This window comes from Myotis lucifugus, unplaced genomic scaffold (assembly GCF_000147115.1).
Source record: "Myotis lucifugus unplaced genomic scaffold, Myoluc2.0 scaffold_322, whole genome shotgun sequence".
Taxonomy (NCBI): domain Eukaryota; kingdom Metazoa; phylum Chordata; class Mammalia; order Chiroptera; family Vespertilionidae; genus Myotis; species Myotis lucifugus.
Window position 1 is genome coordinate 28,444 of NW_005871370.1, and position 22,301 is coordinate 50,744.

At 54.2% G+C, this 22,301-nt stretch overlaps 1 protein-coding gene across 1 annotated transcript in view; it reads left to right on the forward strand.

Annotated features, from left to right (window-relative positions):
* SPNS3 (sphingolipid transporter 3 (putative)) overlaps positions 1–22,301 on the forward strand; it is a 42,354-nt gene that overhangs the window by 16,942 nt on the left and 3,111 nt on the right. Inside the window, exon 9 of the mRNA XM_006100649.3 lies at positions 16,479–16,544. Within this exon, the coding sequence (XP_006100711.2) occupies positions 16,479–16,544 (66 nt within the window). The remainder of the gene's footprint in view (positions 1–16,478; positions 16,545–22,301) is intronic.

Below are 22,301 nucleotides of genomic sequence, written 5' to 3' on the forward strand. Positions count from 1 at the left end.
AGCTTTCCTGTTCTCCTGCCAGCAGTTTGGAGATCTCACTGCCACCAGATCTCAGAGCTTTTCCAGTCACACTCATGGGCTAAAAAGCTAGTCCCGTTTAAATGGAAACTTGGGTTCTACTTCCCAATAAAGCTTCTATCCAGGCCCCGATGGCATTGGGGGAAGGAGGGGAGCTCCAGGCGGCTCTGCTCTCCTGTCCCATCTCTGTCTCTTGTCCCCAACACCGTCCCTTCCCCAGGGTCCTGACCCCTCCAGGGCTGGGCAGGTGGGGGTGGGGTGGGGGTGACCCCAAATGGGAGCTGAGCTGTTTTGCTGACTGTGCGTGCCCTCCACAGGCGGGTGCCCAGAAGCTGGCTGACGCCTCGCTTTGGGCCACGTCGTTAGGTGTTTGGGACCCGGGCCCTGGCTGCAGCATGGTGCGGCTCCCTGATGCAGCCGACACAGTCACCGCCGGCCTCTCGCTTCCCCCTCTGCCCCTCGTCAGGTGGTGCCTTTCCCACCTTCCTGCCAGACCCTGTGTCCCGACAGGCACCCTGTGGGGCTTCTCGTGAGCCTCAAGCCTGTCTCCTCTCCTGTGTCCGTTTAACCCCCTGGATGAACTCAGGAAGTGCAGCTGCCCCCACCCCCGCCCTCTCTCCTCACCCCACACTGCAGGCTGCTCCCTCTGGCACCGCTGTCCTCAGCCTCCCAGTGCCAGCTGACATGCTTCAAGATGCCCCGAGGATGCCCTCTGTGGATGCCCCTGGGTGGTCCTGGTGCGAAAGGGCCAGCATTTCCCTGGCGTCCAGCCAGAGAGAGAGGCCAGCCTCCTTCCTGGTGGGCACTGCCCTGTCTGTGAGTGTCGCCAAGGCCCCTTACTCAGCTTTCTCACGCTTCAAATAGACGCTCCCAGCCCAAGTCTCCAGCCTTCTATACAAGCCAGGGCCACACGGGACAGCTCCATTTCTCTCTCTAAACCCTGAGGGTGTGTCCGGCGCCTCTTGTAAGGTGCGGAGCTTCTCACCTGAGTCCTTAGCTCTGGTTGGGCTTCTGCTGAGATTCCTGGAGAGCAGACAAGTCCAGTTAGCATGCCTCTCTCCCTCTGCTCTTATTTGGTCTTTATGACACCTTCACGGGGAAGGCTTTTTCTCATTCATGTGCACTTGACAGATTGGAAAACTGAGGCCCGGAGACAGCAACACAAAGAACAGAACAGACAAAACCCAAACTCAGCCCCACAGACTATAAAGTGTCTGTCTTTCATGCTGCACTGACCTTTGTCACCTGCATGGGAGAGAAACAGCCTGCATGCACTTGGCGCCGACAAATGCCTTAATGCTTTCTGGCTGAGGGAGCAGAAGAGTGACTGGGACCATCATCTCCAGCCGGTGGGACCTCGATGGGCCTGACCTTGCAGGCGGGCTGAGGCCCAGGCAGATGGAGGCCCGACAAAGGCCTGTCCCTGCATTGGCTGGGGCCGTGGCCCCCCTGCCAGCTCTGCTTCTGCCTCTGCTTGGTTGGCTCTGGGAGGCAGCTCCTTGGCTGTATTTTGGGGACACAGCTGTCCCCCCTCCTACAGCCTGGCACGTTTCCAGAGCTGGAGGGCTCATCTAGAAATGACATTGCGTCTTGGCGGACAGAGCCAGCTGGAGAAGCTCTCCTCCAGGCCTGCCGGGTGCGGGCTGAGGGGCAGGGAGGCAGGAGGCCAGGATGCACGCGTCTTCCAGCGCTGGGAAGCTGCTCCTGCCTGTGGCTCGTGTTTGGCCCTGGCACGATGCCCGGCGGTGCTGAGCCTCCACGGCCAGAACTCCAGCCTCGTAGAAGCCATGCGCTTCTTCTGGACCTCCTGACAGACCCCCACCGCCACCGTCCTGTTGTACCTCTGAAGTCCACCTGAAGTTCTGACTTGAGATTCAGGCTCCAGCTCCTTCCCCCAAAGTGGTTATAAAACCCTAATACTGCCAACCTACTCACTTCTCTCGGTCCCCTCTCTCCTTTCCTGGCTCATGTCTTACTGTCTTTCTCCAAGACTGTTCTGGGAGCCACCTTCCTGCCCACCCACCACGATCTGTTCTTCCCACTCTGCCAGAGCGGCACCATGGACCTTCCCTGCTCCGAAGCCTTGCATGGCTCCCTGGTGCCTCTGGAACCAAGTCGAACTCTTCATCCTGGAGTTCAAAGCCCCTCACAGACTCTCCTGACAATCTTAGTAGCCTTATCCCCATGCCGTCCGGCTCTGCAGGTCCCCTCTGGATTTCCAGGACATGCCCCAGGCTTCCCGCATCTGGGGCCTCCCTCTGTTGCCCCCTCCCCTTTTCCGTATGCCCGGACCACTCTGGGCCTTCAAGGACTGGGTTGAGCACCATCTCTCCATGGAGCCTTCCCTGATTGGTAGGCCTGACCCTCTCCCCATCCTCCATGCCCCTCAGCATTGCCTTCCTTGGTCCATGGTCATTTATACTTTCACCCTCTCCCAGCAGGGCCCAGGGTGGCTTTGATCTTTCTCAGAACTCCAGCCTGAAACATAATGTCAGGCGTCTTGGGATGGGAGGGGTGGTCACTGCTTGCTGAGTGAACGGTTGAGTGACTAGCTATGTGCGATCATTTATTTATCCAACACATAGTTATTGAGTGCCTATAGAGTGGCATGCTGGTTTAAATGCTATGGATGTAACACTGGATAAAACAGACTAAGATATCTATGTCCTCAGGGAGCTTTCATTCTAGTCGGGGGAGATAGACAACAGGAAAGATACAGAAGTAAAGTTCACAATGTTCTGGATGATCATAAATGCTTAGAATACATTGAGGAGAAGGGAGATAGGGAGTATGTGGGGAGAGGGCTGCACATTTTAAAAAATACGTTTTTATTGATTTTTTTAGAGAGAGAAGAAGTGAGAGGGAGAGAGAGACATCAATGAGAGAGATGTCTGCATGCCCCTTACTGAGGATGGAGCCCACAAGCTGGGCATGTGCCCTGACTGGGAATTGAACCGGTGACCTCTTGGTGTGTGGGACAACTCTCAATCAATTGAACTTCACTGGCCAGGACAAGGGCTGCAGTTTTATGTAGTAAAACCAGAGAGGCCTCTCTGAGAAGGTGGTTGTTGCGTGAGGACCTATAGGAGGTGAAAGAGTGAATTATGTGGCTATTTAGGGGAACAGTTTTCCAGGCAGAGGAAACAGTAACTGTAAAGACCCTGAGGCCGGAGTGTACCTGGTGGATTCGAGGAGCAGCAAGGACCCTGTGGTTAGTGTGGAGAGAGTGAAGGGAGAGAGGGAGAAGAGGACAAGAAGTTGATGGGGCCGGATTACATAGGGCCTCATGGGTACCAGGTGGGATCGGCTTTTACTGAGAGTGAGACAGGGTTTTGTGTTGAGGAGCGGGAGATCTGGCTTGTGTCTTCTGCATCAATTGAGATGATTGTGTTGTTTGTCCTTTATTCCATTCATATGGTGTATTACATTGATTGATAGTTGTGTGTAGCCAACCTTGCATTCCTGGGATAAATCCTGTCTTGGCCATGGTGTGCCGTCGGCCCTCCATAGCCATGGGTTCTACATCCATGAATTCAACCAATCTCGGATAGAAAATAACTGGAAAAAAGGGAAGTTATGTTGTTGCTGACTTGTACTATGTTAAGCCTACAGTGGTTGTGTCTATACTAAACATGTACAGACCTTTTTTTGGTCATCATTCCCTAAACAATAATCTATAACCATTACTTACATAGCATTTCCATTGTGTTGGGTATTATAAGTACTCTAGAGATGATTTAAAGTATACAGGAGGATGCATCTAGGTCATATCCAAATACTGCACCATTTTATTTTTTATTTTAATTAAAAATATACATATATTTAATTGATTTCAGAGAGGAGAGAGAGAGAGAGAGAGAGAGAGAGAAACATCAATGATGAGAGAGAATCCTTGATCAGCTACCTCCTGCACGCCCCCTACTGGGGAGTGAGCCTGCAACCCGGGCATGTGCCCTTGATCAGAATCGAACCCAGGACTTTTTCAGTCCACAGGCTGATGCTTTATCTACTAAGCCAAACCAGCTAGGGCTACTACACCATTTTATATAAGGAACTTGAGCATTCACAGATTCTGGTATCCTTAGGGGCCCTGGAACCAATCCCCCTCCGATGCCGAGGACAACTGTCTAAATCATTTTTATGTGATGCTGAATTCGGCTTGCCAGTATTTGTGGAGGATTTCTGTATCTAGTGTATTCATTAGGAATATTGGTCTGTAGTTTTCTTGGTAATGGCATCCTAGAATGATTGACAAGTGTTTCCCCCTCTTCTGTTTTTTTTGGAAGGGTTTGTGACTGGCTTGTGTTAATCCATCTTTAGATGTTTGTTAGAATCCATTAGTGATGCCATCTGGTTCTGGGCTTTTGTTTGTGAGAAGTTTTTGATTACTGACTAAATATTTATTTGTTATAGGTCAATTAAGACTTTTTATTTCCTTTTAAGTCAGTTTTGGTAGTTTGGTATATTCTGAGTTTGTGGTGGGAGGTCAACATCCAAGTAGAGGTATAGTGGAGAGTTGGATACAAGAGTCTAGAGTCCAAGGGACATGACATCACCCCTAAAACTTCAATGGGTGGAACTGGCTGCAGCCCACTTTGAAGGATGTCATTAGGTTTGAAGAACCTGTGAGGGTCAACATCAGAAAGGCATCTAAAGGGGCTGAGGAATTGGCTGATGTTGAACTTCAAAATAGGCAGGGTCACTTGAACCTCTTTCATCCATCCATTTATCCCCTTTCCTCAGATTCCAGAAACCAAAGTTCTTGCACTATCTCTGCAAGTCCTCAGAAAACTGATGGGCCCCAAGATCTGCTTGGGAAGAGCCCATGGGAAATTGGGCATGTGTGTTAGTGTGTGTATGCATCTAAGTGGGAATATATTCAGGTCCATGAATATGAGTGCTGATGTGTGCTCTTGTGTGTTCAACTTCTGTGTACCTGTATAGTCATACTTCATGGGTATTGCATGTAAATGCATATTCACTAGAGGCCTGGTGCATGAAAATTTATGCACTGGATGGGGGGGTCCCTCAGCCCGGCCTGCCCCCTCTCACAGTTCAGGAGCCCTCAGGAGCAGGAGGCAACCTGGCGATCAGGTGAAGGCGATGCCCCATCACACCTCTGCTGCTGCCACTGCCGGCAGTGCAAGCCTCAGCTGGCCCTGGTTACCTGCACCTCGGGCCAGCCCTGGGGGGCTAGGGGGCTGAGGGTACTGGGCGCCGCCATCTTGTGGCTGTGGGTGCCACCATCTTTGAGGGCGTGACAGTCAATTAGCATATTCCCTCCTTATTGGCTCTGGGTGCTGCCATCTTTGAGGGCAGGACAGTCAATTAGCATATTCCCTCCTTATTGGCTCTGGGTGCTGCCATCTTTGAGGGCAGGACAGTCAATTAGCATATTCCCTCTTTATTAGATAGGATTCTATATGTACACGGTGTGTATGAGTGAGTCTATGTGTGCGTTTTGTGTTGTATATATGTTTGTGCATGTGTGTGCACATACATGTGTCAGGGCATGCAGATAATTGTGTGGGACATGTGTGCATATGTGAGTGTGCACATGTGTGTCTGCAGCTGAGTGTAGTTTTTCTTCCATTGCTTTTGTGGCTGTAGCTGCATCATCTGTCTGGAGCTTGCAAAGTCTAATCTGGGACCTTCCCCAGGGGAGCTCACGCCCAGTGGCCCACCTGCCGGCACAGGGGTTTCCATCTCTTCCCTCCTTCCAGTCCCCTTGGCACGGGAAGTGGACTTTTTTGGCTGTTAATTGGGATCCAGACATGCACAGCAGGTCTTGGCTCACACCCTCTTCTTTGGCCTTCTTCCCAAAGCAGCTGCCCTTCAGCGGAGAAGGGGTTTGCACTCAGAGAGGGACTGAGCCCAATGCCAGGCTCCACCATCACTGGCCTGATTGCTGGAGGACAGGGCTGAACTCTAGCAACCCCCGTGGGTGGGCTTTGTGGTCCAGATGGGAGGGCAGGAGTGGGGGATGGGAGTGAGCATGCATTGAGATGTCTGCAAGACCTGGATGTCATTCCTGCTTCTTCATTTACTAGCTCTGTGAGCGAGGGCAAGATCTTGGCCCTGCTGTGCCTCCATTTTCTCAGCTATAAAATGGGAGTGCTAGTACTTACCTCTTGGCTTCCTTAGGGAGCAAAATGAACTTTTGTGCTTGTTTTAGTAACTATGACTATGTAATGAAACTTAGTTTAAAACAGCCCAAACACATTTGCTCACAAATTTGCAGTTTGGGCAAAGTTGGGGTGTGTGGATCATTTACCTTTTTTCCACTGGGGGTTAAGCAGGCAGGATGGGGTAGGGCTGGGCCGCCTGAGCTGATGCTGACTATCGGCTGAGGCCGCAGCTGGAACTTTTAGCTGGAACACCTGCCCGTGGCCTTTCCATGTGGCCTGGGCTTCCTCAGAGCATTGTGGCCGGGTTCCAAGGACCAGCATCCTGAGAGCCGGAGCCAGATGAAGCCATATTGCCTTTCATGACCTGCCCTTGAAAGTTACATAGCGTCACTTTCAAGGCGTTCAGTTCTTTCCTGGAGCCACAACTTCTCTCTTGGATTTGAGGGGAGAGAATATAGGTTCAGACTTTTGATGGGGACGGACAGTGATCTCAAAGAGCATGTGGAAATATGGCAGTGGGTGTTTGGGGTGAATCAATCTGCCACATTCCCCAAGGGCTCCTCCTCCACTGTGGTCTGGGTCCTGCATTGTGGGAAATAGTGTCTGCGCACATGGCCACAAGGCCCCCACAAATGTGGGCCATCCCCTCCCTGGGCAGGTGTCTAATCCCTTGCTGCTCTTTTGGTCTCATAGGTGAGAAGCCTTGGGGTTCAGTCTTTACACTCAACCCCCGCTGGGCCCCCTGGGCTGAGGGAGCAGGGGCCAGGAGGGGCAGAGCCAAGGCCATGGTGAGGTGGCTGGAGGAGCTGCAATGCTCCCTTACTTATCAAGCATTTCCCAAGCACTTCCTGTGTTCCAGGCTCTGTTTCAGTTCTGGGGATACAACATTGAACAAAACAGGCAAAAATATGTGTGTAATGAAATAAACACGCAAAATAAGTGGTATGTTCGATGGGGATGAGCTCTGTGGACAATAACGGAGCAGAGAAAGGGGAGCAGAAGAGGGACGGGGCAGTGCAAGGTGGTCAGAGAGGCCTCACTGACATAGTGTCACTTCCGTAGTCACTTGGAGCAACGAGGGAGGGGCCATGCGAACCTGGGGTGGAGTGGGGAAGAGCATTGCACACAGAGGGAACAGCAAGTGCCAAGGCCGCGAAGGGGAAAGCATGGCTGGTGTGTATAGGACACGTGGTTGGAACCGGGCGAGCCAGGGAAGAGCAGGGGACGTGAGGTCAGAGGTAATGGTGGTGGGGATGCAGGTTGCATGGGGCCCTGTACATATAAGGATTTGGCTTCAAGTTTAAGTGAAACGGGAAGCCAGTAGAGGATGTCTAGCACAGACGAAATGATCTGATTTATGGGTGTACCAGTGATCTGTTGCTGTACAACAAATCGCCCCAAACTTAGTGGCTCAAAACAATGATTTGTTATTTCCTGTGATTCTGGGGGGTGGCTGGACAGTTTCTCTGTTGGTGCTCACTCCAGTGGCTCCCTTCACCCGGAGGATGGGCTGGGCTGTCGTGTCCAAGGTGGCTTCACTCAAGTCTGGCTGTCCGATCCTCCACGTGGCCTCTTGTCCTCCACTCGGGAGACCACCTCCTTACATGGCGGTCCCAGGCCAGCATTCCAAGAAAGCAGAAGTGGAAGCTGCAAAGCCTCTTAAGGCCCGGGCCAGGAACAGCTCACTGTGGCTTCTGCTATTTATTAGTCAAAGCAAGGTGAGAGGCCAGCCCAATTTCACCACGGGAGGGCGCTATGCAAGAGTATGAACACCAAGAAGCATGAAGAATTGGGGGGTCGTTTGGAAGATCTACCACGTGGTTTAACAGGGTCTCTCTGGCTCCTGTGCTGACAATAGAATGAAAGAAGACAAAGACAGAAACAGGGAAAGGAATTAGGAGGCCTTCCAATAATACAGGCAAGAGAGGCTATGGCTGGGACCAGGGCCATTATGGAGGAAGTGTGGAAAAGTGGTCAGATTCTGGTATATTTTGAGGTGAAATCAACAGGATTTCCTGACAGGTTGGGTGTGGAGTGCGAGTGAGAGGGAGGAGTCGAGGGCGACTCCAGGGGTTTTGGCCTGAGCCATCGGAAGTATGGACTTGGCATTGACTGAGATGGAGATGCAGTTTGTTTTGTTTTTGTTTCAGAGGGGGTGAAATTAGGAATTCAATTTTAGACATGTTAAATTTAAGATGCCTCCTAGGGCAGTCAACTGGAAATGTTAAGAGGCAGTTAGATATATATGAGTCTGGAGTTCAGGAGAGAGGTCTAGACTGGTTATTTAAAGCCATGAGGTCGAATGAGATCATCCAGGGAGTGAGCATGATGAGAGAAGAGGACCACGGATTAAGCTCCCGGGCACTCCACATGTCAAGGCTGTGGAGGCATCAAGCGCTGAGACCAACAATTCAGTCTACCACACGGCATCCAATGACCTTTACGTTTCTTTGTTTTTTTAAAAATATATTTTATTGATTTTTTACAGAGAGGAAGGGAGAGGGATAGAGAGTTAGAAACATCGATGAGAGAGAAACATTGATCAGCTGCCTCCTGCACACCTCCTACTGGGGATGTGCCCGCAACCAAGGTACATGCCCTTGGCCGGAATCGAACCTGGGACCCTTCAGTCCGCAAGCCGACGCTCTATCCACTGAGCCAAATCGGTTAGGGCCCTTTACATTTTTAATTGGGAGAAATTAAAAAAACAAAAGCAAAAGCAGAAAAGGACAACTTTATCCATATCCTCATCTTTCAGAATTAGCAACGCTCAACATCTTGGCCTATTTGCTTCCACGTTTGTTATGTAATTAGGTGACTGTCATTCTACACATGTCACACAGATTTCTTTATTCATTTATTTACTTTTTATTAAAATATATTTTATTGATTTTTTACAGAGAGGAAGGGAGAGGGATAGAGAGCTAGAAACATTGATGAGAGAGAAACATCGATCAGCTGCCTCCTGCACACCCCCCACTGGGGATGTACCCACAACCAAGGTACATGCCCTTGACTGGAATCGAACCTGGGACCCTTCAGTCCGCAGGCTGACGCTCTATCCACTGAGCCAAACAGGTCAGAGCTATTCATTTATTTTTTGTTAATCCTCACCCGAGGATATTTTTTCCATTGATTTTTAGATTGAGTGAAAGGGAGATAAGGGAGGGGGAGACAGAGAGAGAAACATCAATGTGAAAGAGACATCTATTGCCTCCCACACACACCCTGACCTGGCCGGGGATTGAACCTACAACCCAGACCCTAAATCGAACACTCGACCCTCCCCCTCAGGTGCATAGGCAGATGTTCTTACCCCTGAGCAATGCCAGCCAGGACCCAGCCTCCCGATTTTTGTTAGTTATATCATTAGTTTTACTTTTTCTAGATGTATAACACCCACAGTCTGTTCTGTAAGCATAATCCTTCTGGTTGTTTGACAGCAGTCCCAGATTTAAATAGATGCAGTGCTCACTATCAGTCCCTTTACATAGATCCTCCATTCCTGAGTTCTTTATTTTGCTTCTTCTCCTAACCGGGTAGATTTGGGGGGTTAAGTAGTTATATTCATTCTCCCTCGTCCCATGTCCCCCCAGAAAGGCTAGAGAGATTGTATTCCTTTGGTTCATTCATGTTTGAGATCGTCTTCTCCTCTCGACTCTTTACTTGAACAACATCTAAGTGGGTATACACTCCTGGCTCACATTTTCTTTCCCTCATTCCTTTGCAAACATTTGCTCCGTTGTCTTTTGGCATCAAATGTTGCCATGGAGAACGAAGTTAGCCTGATTTTTAAAAAATCCTTCATGTTGAGTCACTTTTTCCATCTGGATATCTGAAGGCTTTATTATTCATTCCTGAAATTCAGTAGCTTAGCTAGGATATTAGTTATCTCTTGCTGTGGAACAACTCACCCCAAAACTTAGCCATTGAAGACAACACACATTTATCACCTCTCTGTTTCTGTGGGTCAGGAATCCAGGCACAGCCTAGCTGGGCCCTCTGCTTCATGGTCTCTTACAGGCTGCAGTCAAGGCAAGGGAGAGAAAACAAGGCCATCTTGGGAATCATGTCGGAAGACGTTTACCATGGCTAGGCTATGTCTCAGTGGTAAATATCCTTCAAAATCTCTTCCTAATAACATTAATGTTCTTCTCCTTTTTAAAAAATATGTTTTTATTGATTTCAGAGATAGATAGATAGAAACATCAACGATGAGAGAGAATCATTGATCGTCTGCCTCCTGCACCCCCCTGCCCCCCAATTGGGGATTGAGCCAGCAACCCGGGCATGTGCCCTGACTGGGAATCAAACTGTGACCTCCTGGCTCATAGGTTGCCGCTCAACCACTGAGCCACGCGGGCCGGGCCTAATAACATTCTTATCTGAATCAGTGCGGAGTATCCTCCTTCCCCATTTCAACTCTTTGAATATTTCTTCTGTTTGTTTGTTTGCTTTTACTTGGGTTGTGTCATCTCCAGGGCTGGGGCTAGGGTGAGGCAAGCAAGGCATTGAGGACGCATAATTTCAGGAGGCGCTCACTCTCAGGTATTGACTCTGCCCTTGTGTCACCTGAGAGTAAGCAGCTCCTTAAATCCGTGCCTGAGGTGCTTGCTTGCTCCAGTCCCGCCCTGAGCACCTCCACGTGTCTTCCATATCATTTACTTCTCTCTCATGTTTCCTCCTCTTGGTGTTTTAAAAAAATCACTAGTCAGTGAGATTATATCAAGCACTTTCTTTATATCAGTAAGTCTTCTGTTAATGCCTATTCTGTTTCTAGCTGTTTATAATGTGTTTGTTCTGTAATAATGTTGTTTTCTGTTTTGCGCCCCACCCCCACCCCCCATGTATTTCCTTAGGTCTGTGTGATATTCCTTTATATCTCATCCTGTGGGGGTTCGTTTCATCTCTGAGCTCTTTCTTGATTGAATGAACATTCAATCTAGTTTGAAGCAATTATAAGGCATTATCTTCTGTTCCTTCTCATATTATCTGTCTTCTAGGTTGGATTCTTTTTTCTCTCCACCCCCACCCCTTCTTGCTTCCCTTCCCTTCCCTTCTTCTTCCCCTCCCTCCACTCCCTCCTTTTCGTTTCTTTTCCTTTCCTTTTCTTTCTTCTATTTTCTCTCTGTCTGCTGAGTGTTTCCTCCTAGCTTGGGCCTGGGCAGCTCTGCTCAGATACTGAATTTGCTTTGATGGCCTGTGGGCGACTTTGCTCTTGACTCCCTTCCAGCCTTCTCTGTGACATTCTCTTCTCCAGAGGAGTGGCAGTTGGAGTTGAGCACTAGGTTTTCTGCCGCCTGAGGGAATTGCAGGGCTCAGGTGAGGCCTGAGGAGTCTTTGTTCCAACACCTGGGCTCCCCTCTCTCTTCTGGGATTTAGGTAAATGCTCTACCATATTCTACCTAATGACTGGGTGCGTCCCCTTCTGGGATGGGGGCTGTGCTCTGGCCTTGAGTGGAGTCAGTAACTGGAGCCATTGTTCACTTTCTCTACTTTTACCCATTCCCCCCACCCCACCCCTCCCCGCACCCCCCTCCCCCCAGCAGCTTTTGCCCCTGGTTCTCAGCCAAGAGCGAGGAGTTAGGATCCTCCCGTTATTTCCCTCCCATAAGGGGATTTTGGAGAATAGTTTGGGGAGGGAGCTGGGAAGAGCTCTGTGCTCTACTCTAGTTCAGAACTGTGTTTGTTTTTCCCCTTGTCTGCCAATACTTAATGTTTGTCTCATTAAGTTTTGTTCTTTGGTGAAAAACAACATTTTTCTGAGTTACTATTTTTTCCTCTGGGGGGAAAGGGAAGTCTATGTTGCAATTTCAGCCTTCCATCTTCACACAGGAGCTGCCCCAGATGACCTTTGAGGCCCCCTCTAGCCCAGACTAGATCATAGCTCTGAGTTCCCTACTTGCCCAAGGAGGGATGTGTCCACCACCACCCAGGACAGAGCCACTTGGTAGTGACCGGGCCTTTACACCCAGAAGGGAATTCTGTCCTTCTGAGCTTTGAGGACTCCTGAGCAAAAAGCAGGGATGGAGGCCCAGTATCTGACCAGCCTGGTGCCCACGGGGGAGACTTGTGAAGTGGTTGGTGGGGATGTGCCAGGATGAGTGCCCACCACAGCCGTAGTGAGGGTCAGCTAAGGATTTTTCTCTCTGGCCCGGGGTGGTGGGGGCAGATAGCTGGGCCATGCCGGTGCCCAAACTTGGGCAGGGCCTTTCCTACAACTTAGCCCTGGAGGGGCTTCATGAATAAACCCTTTTCTCTTGCATCTTGGGCTGGAGTAACCAGACCTGCCAGGGGCTTCCTCAGAGGGACGGTAGAGACACACTGGCCCTTCCTCCGAAGGCCCCACTTCCCTGCCAAGATCTAGCAGGTGTCTCTTCTTGGATGGTCAGCAGAGCCCCCCTGGAGAGCCCACGGTCTCACTCCCCACCTGCCTGCCTATCAGGCTGCGGGCTGCTGCTGGCCCCTGGGAAACAGGTGGTACCCTTGTGCCCTGAAGCCAGTCCCTGCAATTACAGATTGGCAGGCCCAGGGGCGAAGTGTGCCAGCCAGCACGGCAGCTTGCTGGCAGCCAGTCTGTGCCTGGGGCCTGTGTCCTGACTGGGCCAGCCTCACGGGGGGAGGAGCTGATCCATGAAAGGAGACGATCGGGTCTTAGCTCTGTCCCCGTCTCCACGGGCCCATGGAGGATGTCAGCCACCACCCTTCCTGGCGGGGCCTAGAATCCGTTCTTTGCAGGTCAGAGGTCAGGTACTGCCCAATTGGAAGACTTAGGTGGACCAAGGTGAAGACACTGCCCACCACCCCATCAGGACTGAGTCTTCTCTGGGCAGGGGCTTCCCCTTCCCTCCCCTGCTGCCCTGTGTGTGCAGTGTGCAGGTGTGCCCGAGGAGAGGTGTGTATGTGTGTGTGTGTGAAGGTGTGAGTGTATGCATGTCCATGTGCATGAGTGGGAGGCTACAAGCATGTTTGTGTACATGCATACGTGTGTGTGCACATGTGATTGTGTGTGCTCTCCATGTTATGAGACCACAAGCATGCACACACACATGCTAGGCTGTTTTTCACCAAGTGAGCATGTACCAGTGTTTACAGCCACCGTCTACTTGGTTGGTGCTTTGGCCACCTGAGTTTTAATGTCATTCATGTGACCTGCACATGCATGTACTTGTGATGCATGAGTTTTATGTGTGTCCCAGGTTATGAGTGTCCATGTATGTGTGCGCATGTGAGATTGTGCACGTGTGCTGAAGCTTGTGTACACGTGTGTGAGGTCTTGCATACACATGTGTCTGTGCGTGCTTGTGTGCCTGCATCACAGTGTGTGTGAGTGTGTGTGTGTGTGTGTGTGTGTGCGCCCGCCTCCGTGGTTGGGGTGATCAAGGCCAGGGCTAGTCATCAGGGGGGAATCCTCTTGAGTCTGAAATGGGAAAGGCCAGAGGCTGAGGGGCAACACGGTTCTCAGGCTCCAGGCAGCGTTCCCAGGCCCTGTCACCCAGGGGGACTCAGTCAGGGTGCAGGGGAGCGCGATGAGGTGATGAGGGGACAAGGGCAGAATCCGATTTCCCTTTTGGAAGTCCCCTCCAGCGCTGGGGCGGGGTGTGGGGCCTGGGAAACTGGTGAGGAGGAGGGAGAGGGGAGGCCTGGACCCGGCCAGCAGCAGTGGGCAGGAGGGACGGGCGATTGGAGAGACGTTTAGGATGCAGAATGGACAGGACTCAGTGACTGGAGAGCTGTGAGGGTGAGACGTGTATGGGGGAGCTGCCCCTCCCACTCCCCGTGTGTGGCCTGAGTGATGGCGTCCAACAGGCTTTCCCAGAGAGCAGCTCTGGGGCTCGCTGGTGGCCATCTGTCTGGGGCCTATGTCCTGGCTGGCTCATCCAGTGAGGACAGCGACGTGGGGGCACAGCAGGAGACAGCACGTTTGGGGACCTGGTCAGTGAGAGGAGCCTGTGGCCATCGGGAGAGGGTGACCAGGAGGTGCCGGCCTGTGGGGCTGAGGCAATCACGTAGGAGTAGCTTCAAACAGTCGGCTACATTCTTCACGGCAACTGCATTTCAAGCCACAGCCCTTTCTCAGCTTTAGGAACCAGAGTCTGACCTGGTGACGGGCGCCCCTGAGCTCTCAGACCCGAGCTGCACGCAGCCTGTGGGGAACAGGAGCGGTGCCCGGCGAGGGTCCCAGCTGTAGAAGCACAGGCTGGAGGCGCCCGGCAGAGCGTCTGGGCCGCCCGATTGCTGCCTGGCTGGGGAAACCAAGGCCCAGAGGGTGGTGCCCTCCCCAGGGTAGCCCGGCCTGGCAGGGTGGGGCCGGCCCGTCCACGGGGAGGACACACCCTTTGTTGGAGGGCCCCTCCTTGAGCCGCCGTCTCAGGAGACTGTAATTGTGGGATTGGGAGGCGGCGTCTCCGCCCAGCCTTTGGCCCCTGCAGCCGCCGTGTGGAGAGGATTTGGTGGCTGGGGGCCGGTTTCCAGGTGTGTCAGGAAACCTGGCACCCTCGCCGGCGGCTGTGTTCAGCCTGAATGGCCCATTGTGGCTGCAGCCTCCCTCTGATCTGCTCTATTCTGGGCTCGGGACGCACCCTGCCCAGCTGCAGGAAGGAAAAGGTGTATTTCAGCATGTCCTGTGGCCGTGAGGGGGCAGGGAGAGGCAGAGTGCGCGGTGCCAGGGCGGGTGCCCGCCACAGGCTGGAGGTGGCGGTCCAGGTGGAGCGGCTGGAATGTGAGGGGAGGTGGCTGTGAGCCCAGCCCAGGCTTTCATGTGGCCTCAGGAGGCTGGGGGGACAAATCCTGTCAGGCTGGAATGCGGGCCTGCGGCCTGCCTGGGCCTCACCTGGGACCTGCCTGCCAGCAGGTCTGCCTCCCACCCTGTGGGTACCCAGCCCTCCTAGGCCCAGAGGGAGACCCTCCCTGCCCTCAGGGTTCCCGAGTTTGGGTGCAGAGGGCCAGGGCCTGGTTAGACGAGAGAACACACAGCTGCTCCCCCTCCTCGGTGGGTTCTGCCCTCTCCCCACACTGGGCCATCCTCCTGCCCGCCCCGCCCGGCGCGTGCACGCCCACCTCTCTGCCTCTGCTCCAGCGGGTCCTCTGCCTCCTGGCCGTGGGCTCTTCTCAGCCCACCCCGATCCTGCCCACCCTCCAGGGCTTTGCTCAGTGCCACCTCCAGCCGGGACCCTGCCCGTCCTGGGCTTTCCACTGCCTCTCTCCTGCCAGCTTCGCTGGGCATGTGGCTGCTGAGGCCTCTGTGGAGCCTCCCTCCCTGCCCCCCAGCTTCCTGTCCCTCACCTTGCACAGGGCCAGCCACAGGGCCGAGGGGCTTGCCAGAGAGGGTTTTGCTGTGTGACCTTGGGCTTGAGCCTCCTCACCTGTGAAATCGGTGTGACGATATCTACCTTGGGAGGTGGCTGAGAGGTTAGGTGGGGGACAGATTGACCCTGCCTGGCACACAGTAGGTGTGTGTGCAGGCAGTGAGCCCTTGGTTCCTCTGCCCTGGGTGCTCACAGGCCTTTGGAAGCCAGAGCCTGGGCTGCCCAGGGCACAGCTCTGTGACTCCAGGAATGGCGAGTTCCACCCCAATAAGCTCTTGGAAACTCAGAAATAAGACTTCTTTTTCTCCTTCTTGCTGCTTCATTAAGCTCTTCTTGAGTGAGTGGAATGAGGATTGTCCTAATCCTTTGGCACGAGGAGGGGGTTTAGGGAGCTGGGAGAGACAGGCCTCCTGTTACCAGCAGACATTGGGGTGGGGGTGGGGGTGGGGGACACACAATAGGCACCTGATCAGTGTCCACAGGCCTTAGGGGAGCAGAGAGGAGGCAAGGGCTTTTCCCTCTCCCAGCCTGTTGTCCTCCCTCTAAAGGTGGCCTGGAGTCCTGGCTGCCTCCTGCTGGGGCCCCAGGGGTGACCTCAAGTGCTGGACCCGGGGGCTGCCCATGAGGGAGTGCTGTTCCCAGGCCGGGCCTGGCCCCCCTCTGGGTCATGGCTGCCAGCCTGCCCCGTGGGAATGCCCACCCACCCTTGAGGCTGCCGAAATATGAAATGGTTCCAGACTCAGCCATCCCAAGAAGTCTTTTTTTTTTTTTTTAATATATTTTTATTCATTTCAGGGAGGAAGGGAGAGGAAGAGAGAGAGAGAGAGGAACATCATTGATGAGAGAGACTCACCAATTGGCTGCCTCCTGCTCGCCCCACACTGGGGGTTGAGCTCATCCCAGTAAGTCTTGATGGGCCTTCCTCTGTGCAGCCTCAGTCTCCCTCTCCGCAGCGGGAAGAGCCATTGCTCGAGGGGCCGGTGACTGAGGTCCAGGGGCCTCACCTGCTGCCCTTTGTCCACAGGTGTTCCTGGCCCTTGGGGAGCTGCTTCTGTCCTGCAACTGGGCAGTGGTTGCTGATATCCTGCTGGTAGGTGTGGGGTCAGAGTGGGGGGCTGGTCTTGGGGCCTTTGAGCAGGGGGAGCTGGAATCGGCCTGGCTCAGGCTGGACCCCTACTGTTAGGTGGCCTGGATGTTGGGAGGGAGACCCTGGGGTAGGGGACTGAGGTCACCGAATAGTTCCTTGGGCATGGGCTTCTCTGACACTCCTAAGCGTCTCCTCTATCACCCATTTTGCAGATGAGCAAATGGAGGCGCAGAGAGGGCAGGGCCCGGATGAAGGGCACAGAGCATGCAAAGGCCCTGAGCCAGAACCGGAGCCCAGGCTTTCTGACTCCAGGGCTCCCTTCCTCCCACCCTCTTGCTCGACAGCACTGCTTTTCAACAAGCAGGCTCCTTGGCCTCCCCTCTGAGCTTGTAGATGCTGGACTTCAGGGCTCTGGCCACTGAGCCCAGGCGGGTCCGGGCCACCACAGCTCCCATGCCAGGGGCTGTAATGAGGCTGATGCTGTCCTGACCACATCCCTCTGCTAGGTCCAGAGTCTCCCTTCTTCCCAGTCTCCCTTCTTCCTTCTCGGAGACACCAGGGAAGGGCTTTGAGCACCGAAGGGCTGTGCCCTGTGGATGACACAGGGTCCCAGACCTTGGGGCACCCAAGAGCCCTCATCCCTGGGCACAGGGAATCGGAGCAGCTTGGCTGAGCGCTGTCCTGAGGATGGGGTGGCCAGGGCATGGGCTCGGGTTCAGGAAACAGACCTGGTTTCAGCCCTGCTGCTGTCCCTTTCGGGCTGTATGACCAAGGCCAGTGGTCGGCAAACTGTGGCTTGGCAAACTGCAGCTCGGCAAACCGCGGCTCGAGAGCCACATGTGGCTCTTTGGCCCCTTGAGTGTGGCTCTTCCACAAAATACCGACTTCTGCGCATGGGCCACGAAGTTTCAATCACACTGTATGTACGTGCGCGCCCGCACGGGGTATTTTGTGGAAGAGCCACACTCAACGGGCCAAAGAGCCGCATGTGGCTCGCGAGCCGCGTTTTGCCAACCACGTACCTAGAAATTGTTTTTCAGCCTCGTTTTTCCCTGCGGGGAAGGTGGGAGTGAAAAGGCCATTGGGTGTTCTTGTGAGAGTGAAATAGATGTTATGTGAGAAGCTTTGCCCGCTGGCTGGCACGGAGAATGCTGGCTGGGATTCTGAGAGCAGTTCAGAGGTTCCCACTTTCTCATCCTCCATCTCCCAGAGATATCCTGGCTCCTAGAATCTGCGTTCGAAAGGACCGTGGGGAAGTGCAGTCACTTAATCAGCCCACAAGGCCTGCTTGAATACGGCTGCTGAAGGGGTGCTCACTCCTGCTCCTCCCCGGGGCCCAGGCTCAGCGGGGTAGACGGGCCTGCGGGGTCTTTGACTCGGGGTGGCTGTATCAGCTGCAGGGCGGGCAGGTCTTCTCTTCTCCTCTCTCCACACAGGGTACCTGGGCTCCCGCCCAAACTCAGCTAAGGACCTGCTGAATGGCCTTGGGCCTGTTTCCTTGTCTGTAAAAAGGGGTAACCATACAGGCCTGGCGGGGCACGCGAGGGAGCCTCAGGAAAGCCCTGCAGGTGAATGGGAAAGCAGGAACGTGTTGGCAGACGTGTTCTTTGTGGAATTGCCCACTTTCAGGCACAGAGAGCTACCCCTGACCCCACATAGCTGTTCTCCCAGGCGGGTCAGAGGGAGCTGAAACCGGCCCCCCGCAGCGCCCTCGCCTGCCCCCCACTGCGCTGCTCCCTTTTCCACGCGACAGCACCAGAGATATGCGAAGACTGCGCTCATGTCCCCCAGTGTCTGTGTTCGCAGGAATGATTAACCTGGCCAAGAAGCGACCTTTGTAGGGCTATGTGTGCTGGGGGTAGGGGTTGGGGAAAGGGGAGGGCTAGGGCCTGCTCGGCCATAGTTGGACCCATCTGGCTCTGCTGGGGAGCTACCCAGGGGGCCGGCTGGCCGTGGTCCAGACCCCTGGGTGCTCCCTGGGGTCCTTCCCTGGCCCGGAGGCCTCCAGCCCCCAAGCTTAGCAAGGCCCACCACCCCGGGAAGGCTTCATGCCCCATTCTTCTGCCTCCCCGCCTGCCCGGAGCCCCTTAGGGCACTTTGTCGATGGGAGCTGGGCCAGCGCTTGCAGTCTTGGGAGCTCAGGTCCCTGGCAGAGAGGAAGTGGCCTTGGCCAAGCACAGGTGAGGGGCAGCTGTGGGGACCTGGTGTGTGGGGAGGAGGAGTAGACGCCAGCTGGGAGCAGGGCCAGGAAGGAGTGGGAGGTGAAGAAGGAGACCTGGAGTGCAGACCCGGCCCGCAGGAAGCGGTGCCCGGGGAGAGACAGGATGGCAGCTGGAGTTGGCAGAAGATCCTGGGAAGCTGGTGTTGCTTTTCCAGAGATGGGGCAGGAGCAGGGAGGGGAGAAGGGGGGTAGGTGAGGGCTGCGGGAAGCAGCCTGGATCAGGGCAGGGAGCGTGTGGGGACATGGGTATGGCTGAAGGGTCCCATCTGTGCGCAGGCTCTTGCTCCTGAGGCACAGGTGGTCTAAGACCCAGGGAGTGAGGGGGCCCCGGCTATGAGGACAGGTGGGCTAATCCCTGCTACCGCATCCGGCGGGTTCCTGAGGCCTCCACGGAGGTGGCCTCCATGTCCGCCCTGCCTCAGGAGCACTGCTCTCTGGTCCGCATGTCCACAAGTAAGAGAGGCCGGATTCTCCCGGGGAAAGAGACCTCAGGGCTCTCTGGTCCAGTGGTTCTCGAAGCTCATTATTCAGGTTTGGGGAGCTTGTTGCAAACTCAGCTCCGATGCAGTGGGTCTGCACTGGGGGCCAGGCACCTGCATTTCTAGTGGACGTTCCATGGGATCCTGACATAGATGTTCCTCGCAGCACACCTGGAGCCCACTGGTCTGGCACGGCAGCTCCTCAGTCCGTGAACCCTCTGCAAAACCTGACTAGTGCAGTCCACCCCTTGTTCACGACTCTCTGACAAGGAGCTCCCTCCCTGAGCCCTGGGAAGACCCCGTCCTGGCTCATCCTGTTGATGAAAAGGATCTGGCTCCGTCACAGCCAAGACCCACCTCAGACCCACTCTGACAAGCTCCCCTTAGCCCAGCTGGGTCCCCAAGGGCACTGCTCCCCGGAAGGCTAACAGTTGTGTCTTCCAGACGGAGCTCCCAGCTTCCCCGAACCTACCGTGGGCTCCAGCTCCCGCCCAGCCCCCTGTCTGTCTGGGCCCCACCTGGGGTGACCCAGAGTCAGCTCAGTCCAGCCCAGCCCTGGGGAGGAGAGCAGAGGGGAGCTCATGCCCTCTCCCAGGTCTGTCCTCTGGGGTCTGGAATTCATCTCCCACCTCCCAGCAGATTCCTCCTACCCCCTGCAAGGTAACTCTCCTGTTCTGCTGACCCAGTCCCAGCACCTCCCTGCTCTGCCTTCTGCCCTCCAGGTAGCTGTCTGCTCACACTCCCAGGGGGTCCGAGTGTGAGGGCTGAGTGGGGAGCACAGGAGGCAGGCTGCCAGGGGGTCTGCACCTGATGGTTGCCACTCTGAATCTCTGTGGGCCCTTGGCTTACGCTGGTTACACCCCAGGCTATAAAGGGAACTGCTCCTCTAAGGAGGGGAATAAAAACAGAGGTGTATTTGTCTCAGAATAGAGCGAGCCTGGGTGTTTGGGAACCCAAAAGCCTCTCGCTTCTACAATGACCAGCTAGGCTCTCTAGCAGCTGGTGGGCCCAGCCCTGGCCCTCTGGCCACGTGGAGACAAGGGGGCCCAGAGCAGGCAAGGGGTCGGGGGGGACCTTCCTCTCTAGCCACTGCCTGGGGTTCCTGGGGGGGGCGCGGGGAGGATGGGAGCAGCCTGCCTGGATCTTACTCTGAGGGTCCAAGCAGCCCTGGCCCCCGAATGGGCTTTTTTGGACACTCAGGGCCTGGCCTCTAGGAATTCCTGTCCTTTTCCCCAGAACTGCTAGTGAGTAATCACATAATTATGGGGTGAGAAGGAAGTGCTTGGGGAAGGTGCAGCGCTGTGGTCAGTTCCTCCTCAGGCCTGTTGGCAGGTTGCCGTGATGGGTGGGAGGCCCCGCTTTCTCAGCACCTGGAAAGAGTGGCTCAGCACCAGTGACCCCAGGACGAGCGGGTCACCCACAAGAGTGACGCCAACTACTCTGCCCTGCCCACCCACGAGGCCCCTCTCACCAGACCCGCTGCGGCTCCCAGTCCCTGGCCTCCTGCTCCCTTTGCTCACACTGCCCCTGGCCTGGAATGCCCCACCCCAGTCTCTACCAGCTACCTGTTTGCAGGGCTAGGGATGAACCTGTCCTTCTTATCCTTCTCTCTGCTTTCCAAATGTTCTAGAACAAACACATAAATACTGTGGAAAGGCTCCTCCTTGCTCCTTGCAGCTGAGTGGTCAGTAGGCCAGGCACTGGAGGGAGAAGGCCTGGGATCGAAGCTCAGCCCTGCTGTTTCCTGGCTGGGTGACCCTGCAGGTTACTCACCCTTCTTGTGGGAGGTTTGCTTACCGAGAAAATGTGGATAATAATCATATCCCCTCATGGCTGGGCTGAATATACATATGCATATTCATTTGTGTATATCTGTACATACATATATACATATATACACACATATATTTAAATATATATACACACACATATAAATATACACACATAAATATATATTCACATATAAATATATACATGTACACATATATAAGTGATATGCACACAGGAAGCATTTAGTACATGTTAGTGATTATTCTCATTGCTAGTGCTCTCTGATGGGCTCTAGGGACACCTAGATCTCGGGGAGAAGCCTCTGCAGTGGGAGGCTCCCCTGTGGCTGCTCCGTGGGGACCGTGTTGCTTCTGCTTGAACCCCCCACCCTGGCCCCTGCCACAGCTGTGGGTCCAGGCAGGGTTTTTCCTGGGACCAGTTTCCAGATCTACTTGATTTATGTAGCAGTCCCCTCTGGGCCTGGTGCCTCGCTGTACCCCAGGAACCCCAAGAGAAATTCGGAGCTTTGCTGCCCAGCCCTCCTGGAAACCACTGGTCTGGCACGGCAGCTGCTCAGTCCGTGAACCCTCTGCAAAATCAGACGACTGCAGTCCATCCCCTTGTTCACGGCTCTCTGACAAGGAGCTCCCTCCCTGAGTCGAGAGGGGTGTACACAAGGGCCGTGGGAACTCAGGGCAGGTCCCTGAACTCTGAAAGGCTTCACAGAGGAGGTGACCCAAAGGTCAGTCCCAAAGGACAAAGAGGGACGCTCCAGCTGGACCAGAGAGGGAAGGCCGGCCAGGCAGAAGGCACAGCATGTTCCAATGTCCGGAGGCGTTCTGCCTCCCACAGTCGTAGGATGCTGTTTCCATCCGATGTCCACAGAAGCCTCCAGGTACCAGATGAAGAGCGATAAGAACATAACCCTCCATGGAGGGACTATTATTATCCCCATGTGGGGAGGAGGAGACTGAGACACAGAAAGCAACTTGCCCAAAGTCACACAGACATCCTGACCCCAGAATTCATATTCCCAACCTCCCTACCCTCTTCCGGGGAGTTGTATAGGCCTCCCCAGCTAGGCTGCTGTTGGTCTCTGCCAAGTGGGGCTTGAACAACTAGTACTACTACTACTTCTTCTTCTTCTTCTTCTTCTTCTTCTTCTTCTTCTTCTTCTTCTTCTTCTTCTTCTTCTTCTTCTTCTTTTTCTTCTTCTTCTTCTTCTTCTTCTTCTTCTTCTTCTCTTCTTCTTCTTCTTCTTCTTCTTCTTCTCTCCTCCTCCTCCTCCTC